The sequence below is a fragment of the Phacochoerus africanus genome, chromosome 3 (genome assembly GCF_016906955.1).
Source record: "Phacochoerus africanus isolate WHEZ1 chromosome 3, ROS_Pafr_v1, whole genome shotgun sequence".
NCBI lineage: Eukaryota > Metazoa > Chordata > Mammalia > Artiodactyla > Suidae > Phacochoerus > Phacochoerus africanus.
The window spans coordinates 10,262,380-10,282,248 of NC_062546.1; the positions used below are offsets into that span (position 1 = coordinate 10,262,380).

General features: G+C 48.5%; 1 protein-coding gene across 6 annotated transcripts in view; it reads left to right on the plus strand.

Moving 5' to 3' along the window:
- Positions 1-19,869, plus strand: part of NFATC2 (nuclear factor of activated T cells 2) — a 164,360-nt gene that overhangs the window by 26,519 nt on the left and 117,972 nt on the right. For 3 of the 6 annotated variants that reach the window (XM_047770859.1, XM_047770856.1, XM_047770858.1), the window contains exons 2-3: positions 8,294-8,791; positions 13,521-13,692. In XM_047770859.1, the coding sequence (XP_047626815.1) occupies positions 8,307-8,791; positions 13,521-13,692 (657 nt within the window). In that variant the 5' untranslated portion in view covers positions 8,294-8,306. Of the gene's footprint in view, positions 1-7,788; positions 8,792-13,520; positions 13,693-19,869 lie in introns of all 6 variants that reach the window. The other 3 variants (XM_047770855.1, XM_047770854.1, XM_047770857.1) reach the window with 1 other exon arrangement.

Here is a 19,869-nt window from a genome sequence, read left to right on the forward strand (position 1 = left end):
CTCATGGCCAGCTGCCCGAGAGGCAGGACTGAGCCTTCCTTTCTGCCCTGTCTGGTGGAGGCAGACAGCTGCCTTAGCCGGGGGCAAGGTCAGCGGAGAGCTTAGTGTTCAAGGTGACTTTTTCCAGTGGTTCCACGTTGACGAGACGGATGGTAAACTGCCTTCCTTCCCTTTCTGGCATTTCTGGATCTGACTTATCTGGATGGAATTTCTCACCTCTCACGCCCTGCGTCTGTGTGTGTCATCTCTGACTGACGGGCGTGACCACCTGATTCTCCGTCATTATTAGTACACACGCTTCATGGATGGGGAATCCAGTTACTGTTTGGCATGTGTGCTTGGTGGCGGCAGCAGGGGCAAGGGGGAGCCCTGCGGAAAGTGTGCCAAGCACCGACTTTAGTCCTCGAGGGCGATCTGTAACTTTTCAATGAAGGCCTTTCCTATAGGTGATGCAAGCCGCCAGATGAGAAATGCATCCACCCTCTGCCTCTCCTGGCGTGTCCGTGCAGCCCCCGGCACACGGGAGGGAGGGGAGGGCGGCGCAGAGGCAGGCAGGATTCTTACTCTCCATCTCATCCCCCGTCCTCCCTCGGCACATGTGCTGTGCCAGGTTGTGGCATCCGAACGCTGCCATGGCAACAGACTGTGATGTCTCAAACCCAGGGCCGGAGCCTCACAGCATCTCGGGCCGTGAGCTCCTCCAGCAGTGGGTCTGTCCCCTCAGGGACAGACACAGCTTTGGGGCCCCCGCTGCCCTCCCGAAGGGCATCTGGCCTCAGGGCCAGGCCCTGCCTTCTCTCCTCCAAGTCCTTCAAGCCTGAAAGCACTGGTTCATGCTGTCCCTCCCCCTCCCCCTCCCCCAAAGGACAGACGCCTTGTGGAGGTTCCTTAGCTGGGTTTCTATTTTGGTCATTCTGTTCTGCTTCCTGAAAATTCCACCCGCCTGTAGTTCTAGGCGGAGAGGACGTTCTCTTGCTGTTCCTTTTTTTTTTTTTTTTTCAAAAGCCATCTCTTGGCGGGCGGGTTGGCACCGACAGCTGCCTCAGGCTTGGCCGTGTGTCCTGAGGGTGAGCAACAGGCCTGAGAGAGGCTCCAGGAGAGCAGGCTCTGGCAGAGAGCTCCGTGTGGCCTGAGTGGGATCTTTAAAGTAATCCTTGACTCACTCCTGGGGCAGAGGAGGGATTTCCTGGGGCAAATGAGTATTCCAGGAGAAAGGAACCCATGTCTTTAGTTGTCAAGGGCAGCCTGCCTCCTGATGGGGCTCCGGAGCAGTTCCTATTCTGGGGGTACCTCCTTTCCATGGGGTGGGTGTAAGGTGACACTATCCAGGAAATATCCCCTTTCAGGAGAAGCGGGGCAGAGTGATGGCTGTGGGGGTGGAGGAGCCAAGCTGCCTGAGACTGAATCCAGCTTTGCCCCTTAGAAGCTGTGTGACTTTGGGCAGATAACTCACCCTCTCTGAACCTCACTTTTTCCATTTATAAAATGAGGAAACTCTATCACCTGCTTGGTAGGGTTATTGTAAGACTCACCTGCTTGGTAGGGTTCTTGTAAGACAAACATTAGCAGATGTTAAATGCATACATAGTGGATCTTGATATAAAGTAACTGGTAGAGACGTGTTAGCAAGAATCATTTTTGTTATTGCAACTAGCTCACTGTACCACTAACACTTTAGTAAGATTTAGTTGATCAGCGCCAGGTATAGCCCAGAAGAAAGGGTACAAAGCATGGAACAGAAGGCATGTTTTACCTACTCCATGTTTTTTCTGAAGGCTGGCAGAAAAAGAGAATTCCCAAACTGCTGACCAATCCATTTTGTTTGTATAAACATTTCTTCCCTTTTTCTTTTAAAAAATGCTTTTTAAAGGCATTGGGGGGCTAGTGGGTGTCACATGTTCAAGTTGTAAAATGAAGCAATGAAAACAGAGTGTAGAATTCCCACTTAAAAGATCATTCTTCCCATAATAATAATAATGATATACTGGTAGGCCTCATTTATTGTTTATTTTGTGGGTTTGGGGCTTCACGTGGATTATGTGAACGAAGAGGTGGGTGTTGTCACCAACCTCTGCGCCGTGTTGTGCATGAAGACTCAGAGGTCCCCAGCCCCCACAGCTGGGGGGTGGGGGGCAGGGGGCTTGTAGAGCTGGGGGCCCCTAACACTGTGCCTTGACCGAGACCGGGATCTAGTGCAGATGCCTTGCTGAGGCGGGGCTGGAGGGGCCTCCAGTCTTGTGTGCCATTTCTGAAAGTGGCCAGGGATCTCCACAAATATTCGTGGGGCCCAGGTGTTGGGGTGAGTGCCTGGGAGCTTGAGGAGAGGAAGGGCGATGGTCCTGGAACTTTCAGGCGTCTGCTGCAGAAATGCTTGACCTGCCTGGCTGATGGGGAGCAGGTGTCTCATTGCTGTTGGATCGATGCTCCCAGCTGTCTTTGGCACCTATGCTGGTGCTCAGGCCCCGGGTGTGGCCCGGGGTTGTAGGGCCTAGAGCAGTGGTTCTCAGCTGGGAGCGAGTCTGCCTTGCAGGAAAAATCTGGCTGTGCTTGGAGACGTTTCTGGTTGTTAGAACTGAGAAGGGAGTGAGGATGCTACTGGCGTCTAGTGGGTAGAGGCCAGGGATTCTGCCAAACACCCATCAGCCCGCATAACAAAGAATTTTCTCTCCCCAAATGTCAATAGTTCTGAGGTTGAGAAGCCCTGGTCTCAGGTCTGTTGGGTTCAAGCTGTGAGACCGTGGGCACGTTAATTCACCTCTCTGTGCCTCAGTTAACACATCTATAAGAGGGGAATAAACAGCACCCATCTCATAGGTTGTGAGAATAAATAATTTACTACGTGTAATGTGCTTACAGCCGAGCCTGCCATGTAAATTCTCAATAAATGTTGCTGCTGCTTGTTATTGACCTTGATCTGCTTCAAAAGGCTCACAGTCTAGTAGGGACCGTCGAGTGAATCTATACTTAACAGACTTCACTGCATGACTCTGTAGGTTCTGGCAACACTATATTGCCTGTAGCGTCTGGTCCAGCCCACGGAATCAGGGAGGGCTTTCAGGAGGAGGTGGCCCAAGTGAAATCTTGATGGACAAATAGTGACTTACCAGGCGACGTGAGCACGGAGGCATGGAAGGGAGTTCTGCGTAAGAGGAATGGCATGTGCAAAGGCATGGAGGCCCAGAGGACCTATGGCAGCCACCTCTGGAGCTGCACCTGCTTCCACCTTCTGCCTCTTCTGGAATACCGAGGCCACGGGTACCTCCCGTGGCAAGTGGGGTGGGTTGCAGGACCCACAGATGAGATCATTGTGCGTGAGCGCCATTCCCCTGGCAGAGCGCCTCCTCCTGAATCAGAAGGCGTGGCGCCTCGGTCCGGCGCTGCGGTGTCTTTAACGCCTTTCTTTTTTGACGTCATTTCCTCTTGCCACCTCTAGCTTTAGAAAAGCTAGGCTTTCTGGGGTTGTGGAAATATCCTACATCCTAAGATGAAGGTGATGGTTACCAGGGTGTATAACATTTGGCGCAATTCTTTGAACTCTGCCCTCAACGTCTGTATGTGAAAATGATACCTTAAGAAAAAAAGGACCGAGGAAGAAAAAAGTGGGGCTCAGCCTCAGAGCCTTTGGCCAGCAACCCTGTCTCGCTTGAACTTGGTAACTTTTATTTTTATTGTATTTTCACCCTACCTTCTATTTATGGAGGTGACACCAATTTTCCATTTGTGGCAGCGGTGTCGTTTCCTTAAAAAAAAAATTAAATAGGTGAATGAATTTAGATAGAAATATTAAGTGAATAATCTTTACTGCTGGTACATGAATATAGCGAAGATCAAACAAGTGGTGAGAAAAGCAAGCTTTGTGGAAGCCCTTCGGAGAGAAGCTGGTGCTTCTGAGATGAAGGCAACTTGGCCCAGTGCTGTGTGGGCACTGCCAGGGCCATAAGGGAGCTGTCTGCAAGGGTGGCACTTTTCTACGGAGAAATAGCGAAGAATCCTAGCTACTTACAGACATTTTAACGATGAGCCTTTTGTCTGTGAGATTTACTGTCAAGTGCCCAGGGGACTGAGAATTAAACAATAATAAATTACCTCCACATTCCCAGCTTGTGGTTGAACTTTCAAAATCTCAGAGAAAAGAGAAGAAAAAGAACCTCTGCTGCTTGGACTCATTAAAACCAATGTAAATACTTTAAATGCTTTTGCTCAGCAAGTGGGCCTTGCTGCTTTTCAGTGCTGCCTGGCCGTCTGAGCCATGTGTGTTTGGATGGCGAGTTTCTGTGCATGTTCATATCAGCCCCCGAGGGGGTGTTTCTGATAAGACGTAATGCAGTTTTTCTGATAAGGGTGGAATTTTCACTCAGAGGCGTTCTGTGTTTTGTTTTGCTGGTTCACAGGTCGATGGATCATCACAATGTGGTTGGACATGGATTTGACATTGATCTCCTCCTAGATTAAAAAATCTATGTTCTGTTACCTGCTAGGAAGCGGTGTGTGTGTGTGTGTGTTTGCAAGCACCAATACAAAGTTACGTTGAACTTCAGCTTCACGAGCAGCCCGGACCACACAGACTCTAGCTAGAAAAACGATAGGATTTCAAAGCCAGAAGCAGCCAAGGAGACCGATCTGGTTTATAAATGAGAAAGTTGAGACCTAGAGTGGGTGGGGGACTTTTCCAAGGTCACACAACTAGTGAGTGGCAGAGGAGGACCAGAACTGCATTTCCTGCTTCCTAAACCAGGGTGTCATTACTGTATATCATGTATGTCACCCCCCACCTTAAAGTAAAATAACAGTGTGTCTTTTGGAAATCCAAGTTACACAGAAATCAGGGTCTCCTTGCTGCTCCTGCTCTCGTTGCTGGAGGAGGTCACTGTTACCTGTAACTTCCAGAGCAAGCCTATGCATCCATCAGCATTTTGTGTGTGTGTGTGTGTGTATCCTTGCTTGTCCTCTGTTTGTATACCATACATACTCTATGCCTCTTTAACACTACCTTGTGCTCATTCTCTATCAATGCAAAAGGAACTTCTTCAACCTTTTTCATAGCTGTATTGCATCTCACTGTGTGAATGACAGAATTTAACCTGCCCCCGGCTGATGGGCAGTAGGTTGCTCCCAGTCTTTGGGGATTATGAACAGGGCTGGACTAACCAAATTTACGCACACCTCATTTTGCACCCATGAGAGTGTATCTGCAGGATAAATATCTAAAAGCAACATTGCTTGGTTCCAAAGATGCACGCGTTTGGGATTTTGATAGTGCCAAATCACCCTCTGTTGAGGTTATAGCTTTTTACCTTTTGGTTCAGATGTTAGCATCTTTGAGTAGTAGTTTAAATATTTCATACGTTATTCATTTATGCAGCAGACCACCAAATAAATATTCTTGGAGGGTCTGCCTCATAGCAGGTCTTGTCCAGGTGTTGGGAATACAATAGAGGTGAGCGTCCTCAAGGAATTGACTGATTGGTGTGGGTGGGGCAGGAGGTTGCAGGAGAGGCCGACAATGGACAAATCACGTCAGAATTACATAATTGTGGTGGAGCAGAGTAGGGAAGTGTGAGTGGGGTTTGATCTGTCAAGAAAGACATCTGGGAGGACATGACACTTTAGGCAAACTCCGGTGAAGGAGCAGCTTTAGTTACTTAGAGAAGAGTGTGGGGGAGGAGCTACTGAGAGCAGAGGGAACAGCAAGTGCAAAGGTCCTGAGGCAGAAATGAGTTTGGTGCTTTCTGAGAAGAGAAAGACCACCAGTTTGGCTGGAGTCCAGAGAGTGAGGAGAGGGTCAAAAGAGGTGCAGCTAGAGAGGTGAGGCTCGGGTCTGGTCTAGTTAAGGTTACCTTTACCCTAAGAGCTGTGCAAATCCACTTCTGGGCTCTCACCTGGGGTAGGGCACCATCTGAATCCCGTGAGATCAGCTCAGCTAAACTAGGCAGCACTTACTCCAGGTTAGCCCAGAGAGGGCACTGAGAAGGCTAAGGATCACCTGTGCACAACCACCAACTCTGCTATTAGAGTGCAGAAGCCAGCTGTGCCCATGTCTAAACAAATAGGAGTGGATATGTTCCATTAAAACTTTATTTATACACACAATCTGTGGGCCAGCTTTGGCCCTCAGGCTGTGGTTTGCTTGCCCCTGATCTAGCAGGATGCGATTCCCTGGAGAGATAATATCTGATGTGACATGAGCTGGTAACAGGTGTCGCTGGAGAAAAGGTGGCAAGGAGATGGGGTGGAGAAGGACACAGGCGTGGGGACGGCAATGATCTTTTTGATGGGCCTGTTGCAGGGGCTGCTGACTGAGCGGACACGTGAAGGGATTAAAGGAAGCAGCAGGTGAAGAGCTTGGGGGGAGAGTTTCCAGGGAGAGGGCACGGCACACTCGAGAACTCCACAGCAGGAGCTGCTTAAGGGGTAGAGGAGATGTCAGCAGGCGTGGGGAGAAGTGGGGAGAGTGGGAGTGGCAGGACAGGCTGGGGACATCTGGAGAAGGCATTCAAGTGGATTTCACTTTTCAATAGACTGCTGTGGCAGAGGGGGGCGGGAGTGGATGGACCATGGAGTGTGAGGGTGGAAATGGGGAGATGAGGGAGGAGGTGACTGCAACAGTTCAGGGGGGAGGGTGGGGGAGGGGCGACACATGAACTTGGTTTATATTTTAATAGAGTGGTCAGGCTTCGCTGACGGATTGGATGTAAGGGCATGAGAAGGGGGAGTCAAGGCTGACCCAAGTACCCTAAGGTGCCCGAGAGAGTTGGGGGGGAGCCTCTGTTGAGCTGGGGGAGCTTGAAGGAGGAGGGGCGAGGGGTGGCTGGAACAAGTTGCTAGTTCCCTCACTAATTTCACTCTCCAGCTGGGGGTTCTCTCCAGGCGGCAGCGGAAGCCTGTGCCTAGGTGGCCACGATTAAAGAAGAAATTAGGTCATTCTGTATCCAACGGATTTGGATAGTTTGGGAAACTCTCTGTAGCGATGCCTCTGCTTTTTAGGGGCCAAGAGGCTTGTGGATGGGATTTCTAGCCCTGTTGGTTCTGTATTCAGGTGAATTTCTTCCCTGCCCTGGACCTCAGTTTTCTCATCCATAAAATGGCACACAATGAGACACGACTCACCGAGTCCTGGTTCTCAATTAAGCCACTTTTAACATGTGAGCATAAACAGCTGGGATTTGAACCCAGAGCTTCCTGGCCGCCAGAGCTGGTGTGGCCTCCTGTTGTATCCAGTAGCTGGACTGGGCATGAGGATGATCAGATGGGCTTAGATCAGTGTTTTTCAAACTGTGGGTCATGACCCACTGGTGGGACAGGAAATCTGTTTCATGAGTTAGGACCCGCATTGAAACAAAAGCGCCCCAGACAGGGGCTAGATAAGAGCGCATAGTGCATCACAGGTAGCAGGGTAACTGTTGTTTTGTGAAGCTTTTGTTTCAGTTGCCAGTGACTATGACGGTGTGAACTGAACTGTGAAATGAAATTGCATTTCTTGCAAGGGTTGCATTGAAACAAAAGTTTGGAAGCCATTAGGTCGCTGGCGGAGGCTGCCTGGCTCGGACCAGCTGTGCTCCTGCACCTGCCCTGCAGTCTTAACGCTTTGATCTCTGTGCCCAAGGAATCTGGGATGAAGTAGCCTCCCTTTCCTTCTTTGGGGAAAGGAGATTCTAGCTTGGGGTTTGGTGTGGTGGGGATTAAAGGAAAACCAAACAGGAGACAAAAACCCAACCTGTGACTGCTCTGCATCGGGAGTTCTGTTTTAGAGGCTTAAAAAGACCCCTCCCTCCCCCCTTCTCTTTCCAGAAGAACCGAATGCACATAAGGTCGCCAGCCCACCCTCCGGACCCGACGATGTACTGGACTATGGCCTCAAGCCATACAGCCCCCTAGCCAGTCTCTCTGGCGAGCCCCCCGGCCGATTGGGAGAGCCGGATAGGGTAGGGCCCCAGAGCTTTCTGAGCCCGGCCAAGCCAGCGGGGGCCTCGGGCCTGAGCCCGCGCATCGAGATCACTCCATCCCACGAACTGATACAGGCAGGGGGCCCCTTCCGCGTGAGAGACACTGGCCTCCTGGTGGAGCAGCCGCCCCCGCCGGGGGTGGCCGCCAGCCCGAGGTTCACGCTGCCCGTGCCCGGCTTCGAGGGCTACCGCGAGCCGCTTTGCTTGAGCCCCGCTAGCAGCGGCTCCTCTGCCAGCTTCATTTCCGACACCTTCTCCCCCTACACCTCGCCCTGCGTCTCGCCCAATAACGGCGGGCCCGACGACCTGTGTCCCCAGTTTCAAAACATCCCCGCTCATTATTCCCCCAGAACCTCGCCAATAATGTCACCTCGAACCGGCCTCGCTGAGGACAGCTGCCTGGGCCGCCACTCGCCCGTGCCCCGTCCGGCCTCCCGCTCCTCGTCGCCTGGTGCCAAGCGGAGGCATTCGTGCGCCGGGGCCTTGGTTGCCCCGCTGCCGGGAGCCTCACCCCAGCGCTCGCGGAGCCCCTCGCCACAGCCCCGGGACGACGGCGCCCCCGCCGGGTACCCCCCCGCGGCTGGCTCTGCCGTCCTCATGGATGCCCTGAACAGCCTCGCCGCCGACTCGTCCTGTGGGATCCCTCCCAAGATGTGGAAGACCAGCCCTGACCCGTCGCCCGTGTCTGCTGCCCCACCCAAGGCCGGCCTGCCGCGCCACATCTACCCGGCCGTGGAGTTCCTGGGGCCCTGCGAGCAGGAGGAGAGGAGGAACTCGGCCCCGGAGTCCATCCTGCTGGTACCGCCAACTTGGCCCAAGCAGCTGGTGCCTGCCATTCCTATCTGCAGGTGAGTCCGGCTTCGAAATGATTGATTCCATGGTCTAGTTTTAACAGAAGGTTTTCTGGTGATGAGCATGGGATTCAGACTTGTCTAGGCTGGTTTTAAATCCCGGCTCCCCATTTTCTGGCTGTGAGACCTTAAAAGGGAAGTTAAATTCTCTGAAAAGGGGAAAAAAAAAAAAACTCTGAGCTGCAGTTTTCCAATCTGTAAAACGGGTATGTGTCCCCAACTTACAGGGTGGTTGGAGTGAGGCTGCAGTCATGGGACACATGGGATTGCTCATAGGACACCTGGCTCATTCATTTGTTCACTTATTTAATGAGTGTTTATCAAACACCTGCTACGTGCCAGACACTGTTACAGGTGCTGGGGAGACAGTGGTGAACAAAACAGGATCAGAATTCTGCCTTCATGGAGCTGATGTTCTAGTAAAGCACAGAGCAAAAGCCTTAACACGTGGCATCTGTGATCTTATATGAAAGGAATGGATGTTTCTTGGCATCTGCTGTGTGCCTCAGTACTGCAGTCACTGACGTGAAGGCCTTCAGAAAATGTGTGAGTCATAATCCTCAAGGGGCTTAAAATCTTGGCAGGCTGAAGAGATGCATGAATAGCAGCATGTAGGCTTGGGGTCTCTAGGACTGGATCTGAGTCCTGGCTCTGCCACTCACCGGCTGTGTGGTAAGGGGCATGTCTGCTGCTGCCATCCTGCTGTGCCCATAGCAGACATCACTCATCGTGCAGTTGCACTGGAGCTACAACAGCCGGCCTGTGCCACAGCCGCAGCAACACAGGATCTGAGCCGCGTCTGTGACCTATACCACAGCTCACAGTAACGCCAGATCCCCGACCCGCTGAGTGGGGCCAGGGATCAAACCTGCATCCTCATGGATACTAGTTGGATTTGTTTATGCTGCGCCACAACGGGAACTCCTCGTTGGGTCCCTTTTTAAGGCCATGCCAAGGGCAGGCAGTGTGAATCAATCAGGTCCTTTGCTCTCACTGAGCACCTTTCTGGGTCCTGGTTCGTCCCCTGTGAGGTGAGGATGATAATAGTACTACTTCGTGATGTGGTTTTTTTTTTTTTTTTTTCGGGATTAGATGACCTAACACATACCAGACTCTTGGCGCAGAATTTGCGCAAAGTAGAAGCTCACAAAAGAGCCAGCTGTTACTGGTATTGGGGAATCGTATCCTTATAGAGGAAGCACTTTCTTGCTTCCTCATTGATGAGCCATATGCTGGGAGACTGAGCTCCCAGTAGCCATTAGGACACTAATGTCGGGACAGCAACAGTTACCAGCGCTTAAGGATGCTTGTGATGTGCTGGGCACGATTCTAAGTACTCTCCTGGGATTACTTCGTTTAGTTCTCACATGCTCCTGGTTTGGTATTACATTTATCTTCAATTGGCTGATGAGAAAGGAGATTAGGAACAGATATTACCCTATTGTTTTGTTAGATGAAGAATGGGAGCCTTATGCTGGTACCATTTTCCCAGTGTTTTCCCAAAAGTGTCATTTACTTTTAGCAGAATGGAAGCTTCTTTTTTTTTTTTTTTTTCCAAGTGAAATGTCGAATGCCAAAATAGGTCACGTAGAGCCGTTTGGATTGCCGTGGGGTTGAGAGTAGCCCAGAGCCCTGTCCACTGGGCCTGGCTTACTCCCCTCGCCCTCCCCATCCCCTGACCGACTGAAGTGGATCCCCCCGACCATATGGAGCTTCTGGGCTGGCCGTTCCTCCAAAGCAGGTTCTGAGAACACGACTGCCATCGTAGATCCGTCCGTGTCTCTTAAGAAAAGGAGTTTCTGGGTCTAATAGTTTCCTAGATGCCTTTGTGGAGGGCCCACTCCCAGCTGTGGCCAGTATGTCTGGCGATTTCACAGGCCATTGGGCCATGAAGTTCTGAGGCTTAACGTTTCCCGGAGCCGCCTCAGGATCCGTGCCTGGTGCAGGTTGAGAAAGCTGGGCTCACAGAGGTGAAGCGACAGACCCATCATCCCCCAGCTAGTTAATGACCAAGTTGGAAATCAGAATTTGAGATGCCTGACTCCTTGTTCTTTCTGCTACAGATGGATCTCCAAAACGTGACTTATTTAGTGATTGGGAGTGAGGAGGAACATTGTTATAAAGTATGATTGAGAGGCATTTTTCTGAGACTTTATTGTATGTAAAATCGTCCCCCCCCCACTTTAAAAAGTAAACTTTATTGGAATAGAGTTGACTTAGAAAGTTGTGTTAGTTCCCGGTGCACAGCAAAGTGACTCAGTTATACAAATGCATATATCTGTTCCTTTTCAGATTCTTTTCCCATATAGGTTATTATACAGTGACCCTATGCCATGTACTAGGGCCTTGCTACCTCTCTATTTTTTCACAACATAGAATTTTTAAAAATTAAAGTGTAGTTGCAAATCCTTCCTTCTTGATCTGAGAGAGTCTGACAAATTGGAATCCTTTGGTCCCTTCAATCTGTACCAGCCAATGAGAGGTTTGCAAGAATTTTCTAGAAGATTGAGAGGGATGGGCCTTCAAAGAAGTCTCGTGATGATGTTTATCTCAAGGAGTGTGGACAACTTGGCAAGCAGCTGGAATTCAAATGCAGAATTTCGGACTGGCTCCCATGGTCTGAGTCTTAAGATGGAATTTCATTGTCGAAGACCTATTCCAGAGCCAAACTAAATTAGGAGTTGATACTTAGAGATATTCCACTGAATCTTCTACTCACTGAAGTTTTTGATACTTTAAATGTTACTAATACAGGAGTGAAGTGATGTTTTAATGAGCCTTATTTTGCAAACTTAAAAAGTCTTTATTTTGCATGCATGAGAATAAGCGTATTTAAACTTGGCACCTTGGTTTTAGGCAGAAGGTTGAAGGCATCTTGGAATTATTACTAAGGCAGAAATTAAGGCACTTTGGGCACCCTGAGACTTGAGGATTAGAGAGGCTTCAGGAGGCAATGTGGTTGGAAAGAAGGGCTGGAGATCTGCTTGCACAGTGAGGATGTAATTGTAAGTTGCATTGTCTGTTCAAGTTCGGCTCCAGCACTGATGGAGTTTACAGGGGTACCACCCCCTCCATCCTCCCCTTGGTACTGCTGTAATAGATAAGGAATGGAATTGGCTTCATTGCAAATGCTTAATTAAGTCCAGTTGATAGTGTTAGCTTCTAGCAGTTCTGGGCTTAGCAAGAAAAAGATAGCCTTGTTGGATCAATTTTTTCTGCTGCATGTGAAAAATCAGGACTTAGTGACACAGATTCCTGCATTTACAATTTCAAAGCGACTTTGAACATACAGGGGTTCTTTGAAATAAAACTGATCATTCATTCATTCATTCAGTTATCCTTCCATTTATTCCGCCACCTACCCTCTGAATATTTACTGAGGACCCATCAAATGTCAGGCATTGCTCTAAACTCATTCCATAAATGAGATATTTTCTTGGACCTATTTTAAATGAACTTGTAGGAGACAGGGTAGAGGTGTGGAAGGAACACTGACCTGGGAGTCAGGAGACCAAGTTGGAGCTTTGGCTGTATCTTTCTCTGTGATCTTGGGAAAATGCCTTTAGGTTCTCCAGGGCTCTGAGGCAATGGGCTGGATAGATTGTCAAGATCTCAGTCAACTCTTCAGCGACATAATCATAACCTCACATCAAGTACCTGTTGTGTGTGCTGGGTAGGCTTGAGACTGTATGGGAAAAAAACCCCAAAACTTAATGGCATGCCCTCAAAGATCTTAAACTTCAAAGGCAAAGGCATGCTTATTCAATGCCATTAATGCTGTAGTCAGATCATCTACAGGAAGTAACTTTATGTGAAAGATACAATATAGCACAAAAATAGTTATAGCTGATATTTATTGAGCGGTTACTGTGCTTAAGCTCTTTATATGATCTTAGTATCACCATTTCACCGTTGAGGAGACTAGGGAGATGGAGGCATTTGCTCAAAGCCACACAGGTCGTTACAGGTGGGACTTGAACTTGGGTATGTAACTCCAGTCATGTTCTTGACCTTTACTCCTCATTTAATTGAGGCGAGTCTGAGTAGTTTGGCGCATCTATACCAAAACCAGACACTTCTCTGTGGTTAGATGTTCTGCACTTGGCCTGAGAAGTAGTAACTGTGACCGGGATGGCCTCTCCCCAAATTTGCTTTTAGTCAAGATCATCAGACACAGAAATAAGAGCAAAAACAACTCTCAGATGCCATGTCCATTTGTGATGATAGAGACCGGGGATAAGAAAGATGAAATTGCTGATTACCTCAAGTCACATGACGGATGAGTGACATAGTGGGGCCCCTGATTTCTGTTTCAGTGTTCCTTCTCCCACAGTCACTGCCATGAAAAAGAAAACCATCCTGGCTAAGGGTTTTTTTTTTTTTTAAGAGGTGGGAAGTGGTATTCTTCAAAATTCCCAGAGGAAAAGAAGGTACAATGGTTAGACAGACACTAGAACCAATATATCATGAAATTTGCTTCCTAAATTGAGAAGTCAGTCATGCTGTCTTCATCAGGATGGAAGAGCAAAGAAAGAGAATGAAAAAGGTCTCTACCTTACGAAGAGCCCTACTTATTATGTTTGAAAAATGTGTGCCCCCCAATAGCCAGCATTTTATCATATGCCCATTGGATGTGATTTTCAGAAAAGGGGCCATTTATATTTATTATACAGGTCGACTGGTTGTGATTTATTATACGAATGACTTATTCTGCTTCCTCCTTCAGCATCCCAGTGACTGCATCCCTCCCTCCTCTTGAGTGGCCGCTCTCCCACCAGTCAGGCTCCTATGAGCTGCGGATTGAAGTGCAGCCCAAGCCACATCACCGGGCCCACTACGAGACAGAAGGTAGCCGAGGAGCTGTCAAAGCTCCAACTGGTGGCCACCCTGTGGTTCAGGTATGGACTTGAGTTTTTTTTTCCTTTTGTTTCCTTATTTGTCACTGGCTGATTCACTTCTGCTTAAGCTACTGTCGGGTGCTTATTGGGTTGAGATGTGTGTCTCAGCCCCTTATTCTTCTGAGTGATGGGAAATTTGAGATTGAATTAGTATCAGAAGCTAATCCAGCTAGTCAGAAGCCAGAGAAAAAAGTCTTCCTGAGCTGGATAAGGATAGAAATGATATTCATGTTCCGGCTACTTCTTCCTTCTCTTTCTGATTGAGAAATGACTAGATTTTTGCCGAGGTTCCTGTATTGAAGGTTTCTGAAGCCGTCATTTTGTGTTTAAATTTCACATGAGAGTCAATTCAGGAGAATCAATATATTGAGAAGTAGGAAAAAGTTAAAACTACACATAGTCAAACTACCTAAAATAAAATACTCTTATTAATATCTTGATATATTTCCTGTTGCTTTTTTTTTTCCTATTCACAAACATGGCAATGTCTAGCACTGTACATTTATATATTTGATGTTATAGGCGTTTGTTCTTTGATTTTTTTTTCACTTTACATTATACCATGAGCATTTCCTCCTGTTTTTTCCTTAATCATTATCTTTTATGTCTGTGGCTTTTGATTGAACCTCAGATTTTTTTTTTCCCAAAATAAGCAGAAAACTGTTCTTTTTTTCTCCAAAATAATTAGGGTTGAAATATTCTTAATTGTGTAGTCTGGTTAGCCAAGAACTGCTGACTGGTACCCACCAACCAACTCGATTAACTGGACTCTTAGTATATTTAAGTTAATTTAACTCTATTTTTCTTTTTTTGTATTTGCCTTAAAGCGAAAGTATTCTATGATAAGAATCTGATCGTGCATCAAAACCCTTCAGAGGAGCTGTTAAAAATGCAGATTCTTGAGCATCCCCTGAAACTAGTTAGGAGCTACAGGACATGAAGTGCATTCAGACAAAAAACAAACACACAAACCCCAAACCCTAAAGTCTCCACAGGTAGCTTTGACGGTGGACACCTGGTTGAGGACTTCAGTGATAATATTAGGAGCGGATACATCCTGGCAGCTGCTTTCTCTAAATCTAACATCACACCTTTTTGGAGATGTGTTTCTGTTTGTTGCTTTTTTTCATTGACCATGAGTCACGATTTCCTCTGTCTTTGCATCTCTGGTAATTGTTGACCATATTCTGACATTGTGACGTTGGTGGGTACTGGATATCATAGAGACCTGATTTTGTTATCTTCCTCTAAAGGTAATTCAGTTGCTGGCTGATCACTTTGAACTTTTGTAGGCTTGATTTTACCCTTTGTTAGGAGAGACCTGTGGGAAGCCCGGGGTGTTTCCCATGCCCTTCGATTTCATGGAATTAGCCTTCGATTCCTGCTTTTGTGGATCTAGTTGAGCCTTGGTTTTAGACCAGGTCAGGGCAGGTCTAGAATGGCCCTTCCTCTAAGGCATGACCTCGTGCTTAAGGGCTAGCCTTTTGGGATACTAGGTGGGGAGGTGACCCCCTCTCTGGTGGGCTGGAGTTCCGACATGCCAGCCCCACTCGGCCTCTAGTCTCTCTGCTCCTCTTTTTCACCCCATTGCTGCCTCTGTCTGTAAACTCTGCACGTTCTTTCTCTGTGCTCACAACACCGCCCAGCCCTTGGCCAAGGCCTCGGAGAGCTCCCCTAGCACCTTCCTCCTCTCTGACGCTTTGCCCACAGATTCTAGCTGCTTCCACTGCCTGGGACGCTGAACTCTGTCCCTCCCCCCAACCAGTGAACTCCACTCCCTGCACATGGTAGGGAAACTCCCCAGGCAGCGAGTTGGAGTGAACATGGGCTCACCTCCTGTTTCCTTTCTTCGTGGACCACAGTCTTACGTTGCTTGCTGTCTAATGCCTGAAAGCCGTGGACGGATAAACTTTTGTCCTATTTTATAGTTGTTTATGGCGGTGGGACTAGTCTGGCTCTATTTACCACATCATGCTTGAGAACTGATTATTGGGAAAGAAAGTCTTCATATCATTATTGATCTAGGCTTACCTATTCTAGGATGGGAGCCTCCTGGCCTGGGGGCTGGTGTTAGTGTGTGTTGGAGTCAAAGCCTTTGGTTGGAATGGAGAGAGAAACTCACTCAAAGCGGATTAGAAAAAGGGGATTATATGCGAAGGCCACTGGGGTAGCATATAATCAGGCTGGGAGATTCAACTCCAGAAGAGCCTGGACTTAGGAAGTCATGGGCTTTGCTCAGTCAATCCATTCAAAAAGTGGATTCATTCTTCAGGTATTTGTTGAGCACCTACTTTTTGCTCTATACTGTGCGTGATGCTGAGATACAATGAAGAAGAAAAGAGAAGTTATGGTCTTCTTCTCTATGGAGCGCGTGATCTAGGAGCTAAAAAGTTATTGACTACATAATCATGCAAATGATACAAGTACCAACTGTGGCAAGTGGCAGGAAGAAAAAGCGCCTGGGGTTCTAGGCGTGTACACTGGAGAAGCCAGTGTGGATGGGGGAAGATTTCCTTGAAGAAGAGACTGGGGCTGAGAAGGAATAGGCCGAGCAGCTTGTGCAAATGCCTGGAGGCAGAAGGAAGTAGACTAAGTCAGGGGAGCTTGAGGAAGACAGTGTGCTTGGCCGTGCAGGACCAGAGAGAGAGAGGAGGGGCCCAGAGCATTCGGAGCCTGGGTAGCCATGCGGGAGAATCCGGCTTCCCTCCCGGGATGGGAAAAGCAGGGAAGAAACAGTGAGAAGAGTTAGGAGGCTCTGTCCATGGTGTCTGTCCTTTTGGGGCTCAGTGTGCGATGTCTTTGTTCTCTGATGGCTCAACAAATGTTCGTTGAGCACTGCCATGTACCAGGCATGGTTCTAGATTCTGGGATATGGTATGAGCGAAACAGCCAGCAACCCTTCTCTTCAGGAACTTACAGTTTAGCAAGATGACGTGAATAATCGTTAACACTTAGCATTTACTGCATGTCAGACCCCGTTCTAAGCGCCATCTGTGTTAAGGTATTGAATCCTCAAAAAGAGCCCTATGAAGCAGTTACAGGCGGGTCAAGGAGACATCAGGGAACTTGTTCAAGGTCACAGCTTTTGAACGGTGGCCTGGGGTTTGGACTTGGGTGTTTGGCTTTGCCTGCTCTACATGCTCTCTGCCGACCAGCTTTCTCGGCACAGAAAGCCTGGGGAAAAATGCCGCCACTTCCCGCCTATCAATTTTCTATGCTGTCCCAATTCTAGCTCCCTTGCCAGCTCATTGGACCCAATTCTGATCCTCAGAGAGGTTCTAGTTGGCCTCGGTTGGAAAGGGTGCCCCCCACTGGTCCAGTGAGCTTGTCCCTGTGTGGTGCTGGTTACCCGTTCATCAGGGCTGCGGCCACGGAGGGTTCGAGGGAAGGGAATGGGCTGGATGCTCAGATCTGATGCCCACGACCCTGTGCTTGAAGTGCTCGCCCCTCCTTCCAACAGCCTCCGTGGATCCACCCTTCTTCTACCTTATAACTTTGAAAACCCAGGGTAGGACTTAGAAATTTGTAGCCATATCCTCAAAAGACCCAAAGTGTGGTCTTCTTTTTTTTTTTTTTTTGTCTTTTTGCTATTTCTTTGGGCTGCTTCCACGGCATATGGAGGTTCCCAGGCCAGGGGTCGAATTGCAGCTGTAGCCACCGGCCTATGCCAGAGCCACAGCAACGCGGGATCTGAGCCGCGTCTGCAACCTACACCACAGCTCACGGCAATGCCGGATCATTAGCCCACTGAGCGAGGGCAGGGACCGAACCTGCAACCTCATGGTTCCTAGTCGGATTCATTAACCACTGCGCCACGACGGGAACTCCTTTTTTTTTTTTTTTTTTTAAATCATTTGGATAGATTGGGTTCTCTTCAAAATGAAATGTGCTAACTCCTAATGTTTAACATAGGAAGCCAGTTTTTAAAAAACTGCTTTGAAAAAATGAAGAGGGGACTTTAAGAAGACAGGGGCGCTTAACCTTTAAGTAGGTGCAAACACCCCTTTCCCGATCTGGAGGGTTGCCCTTTCATTCCCAGAAGAGCAGCGAAGCCCAGTTTTGTACCTTGTCTAGATGTTTCTGCTGGTTTCTCTCTTGATCTCTGTCTCTCTTTATCTCTACATCTGTTTCTATTTCTGTGCTGCACCGTGGCTGCTTTTTCCCCTCTTGGTGATTGGTCCCGCGCTTCTCTTTTTTATTTGCCACACTATAAAACTGCACTGTTTTTTTTTTTGCATGCCTGGTGGTTTTCTGCTCCTCTTTATGTGAAAATAAAATGAGTACATGGCCATTTCATTCCCTTTCTTTAAATACAAAATGTAAAATCTTAAGCATATGCTGTGTTCAGCTGTTTCTCTTTCTTCTCTCTCTCTTGAATGTCACTTGGTCATGGAAGAAAGTTTGTGCCAAACCTTGAATACTTTTCAGATCTCATGCCTCATTCGTTTGGCGACAGTTTTGGCGAGGACCTGCTGTGTGCCAGGCACTGTGCTAGGTGCTCATGATGTAGTGATGGGTGAAAGGGACACAGTCCCTGCCCTGAGGGAACTCTGGGGGGCACTGGGACATGCCAAGGAGGCCCGGATGAGTTGGTGTGACCATTGCTGAGATGTCAGGGGGTCAAAGAGGCCAGACAAGGGCAGTCTGAGGTCACATCTGGACGTCAAGGTCGGACGTGATGATGATTAGGGATTCATCTGTTGGATTCACAATTTGGGGGTAACTGCTTCAACAAAACAAACTATGCCAAGAAAGTACTCCTTGGGTAACCTGCTTTAGAGGGTGAGTCTCGCTGAGGAGGTGACTTGCCAGCTGAGGCCTGGAGCAGGTGATTGAGGCAGCAATGAGCAGAATGTTGCACTTCTTCTCTCAGTCTCTGTCTCTTTCGGAGGTGGTGGGAGAGTGTTCTGGGCACAAGACACAGCACGTGCAAAGGTCCTGAGGCAGGCAAGAACGTAGTGTGTCTGGGGAGCTGAAGGAGGGCCAGTGTCACTTGAGTTTAGCTTGGAGAGTGGTAGCTGGCAGGACTCATAAGCAGAGATGAGGAACTAGGGTTTGATTGCAGGGGAAGGGGAAGAGTGGTGAGTTCTGCATAAGGAAGGAGTGTGACTTTGATTTAATATTTTTAGGATCACTTGGGCTTCCTTCTAAGGCGTGGGTACCTAAGAGGGAGGAAGCAGGGAGATGAATTTGATAGGCTGTGGCCGCACCAGGTAGAAGATCCAGGTGGCGAGGCCAAGGAGGTGGCAGTGAGGATGGATTCCATGGTGTGATTTCCAGCACATGGTCTGGCCTAGATGCGGGAGGCCGAGGAACCCCTGGGCAGAGGATGGGGTCATATGCCACGTGGTGAGACTTGCAGAGGATAACGAGTTCCGTTTGGGTGCAGGAGTTAGGAAGGGCCTGTGAGGCATCCAGGCAAGGATGGCAAGTAGGCAGCTGGGTATATGAGCCTGGAGCTCAGAAGCAAAGCCCTAGACTGTCTAACTCACAGGCCTGTGGAACAGCCCAGGACCACACACGCCATCACTACAGGGCTTAGCACGTATCCACGTGTAAGAATCTACTTCCCACACCCTCAACAGCAAGCTGCATCTCTCCAGAAGCAGTGGACCAAGGAGAGAACCAAAGCAGAGATTGGAGAAACAGGATTACACACTGACAGCTCATGGGGGCCGGACAGTGAAAGGAAACAACTGCACTGGCCAGACAGGGTGCGATAGGGAATAGTGGGGAGTAGGGCACAGCACAGTATGTACCTTGTCTTAAGGAGACAGCAACTGCTCAGCCCCCCCTTGGTTATGCCATGTGGGAATGTGGGTCCAAAGTTGCCAGGTTTTACAGTTTATTTATTTATTTTTTTAAGGGGAGCTGGGAATCTGAATTCTTATGTGAAATAGAATTGTTTATGTTTTGGCTACTAAAGCAAAGTTTGGGTTAGATTTGGCTTAGGGCAAATATCCTTACGTTCATATCTTCTGGGGGTTAATAAGGACTGTACTGCTTCAAGGTTTATCAAAAGAAAGGGAGATAAGAGAGAGGCTATATTTATATGAATTCTAAGACTCGTCCAGTTAGAGAAGGAGCACTGCTAGCAGCCAGGCCGGGCAGTGTCCCATAAAGCTCCAAGTCCCTGGGACTAGAGCACATTCATGATTCTTTCTGAGGAGCCTGGGA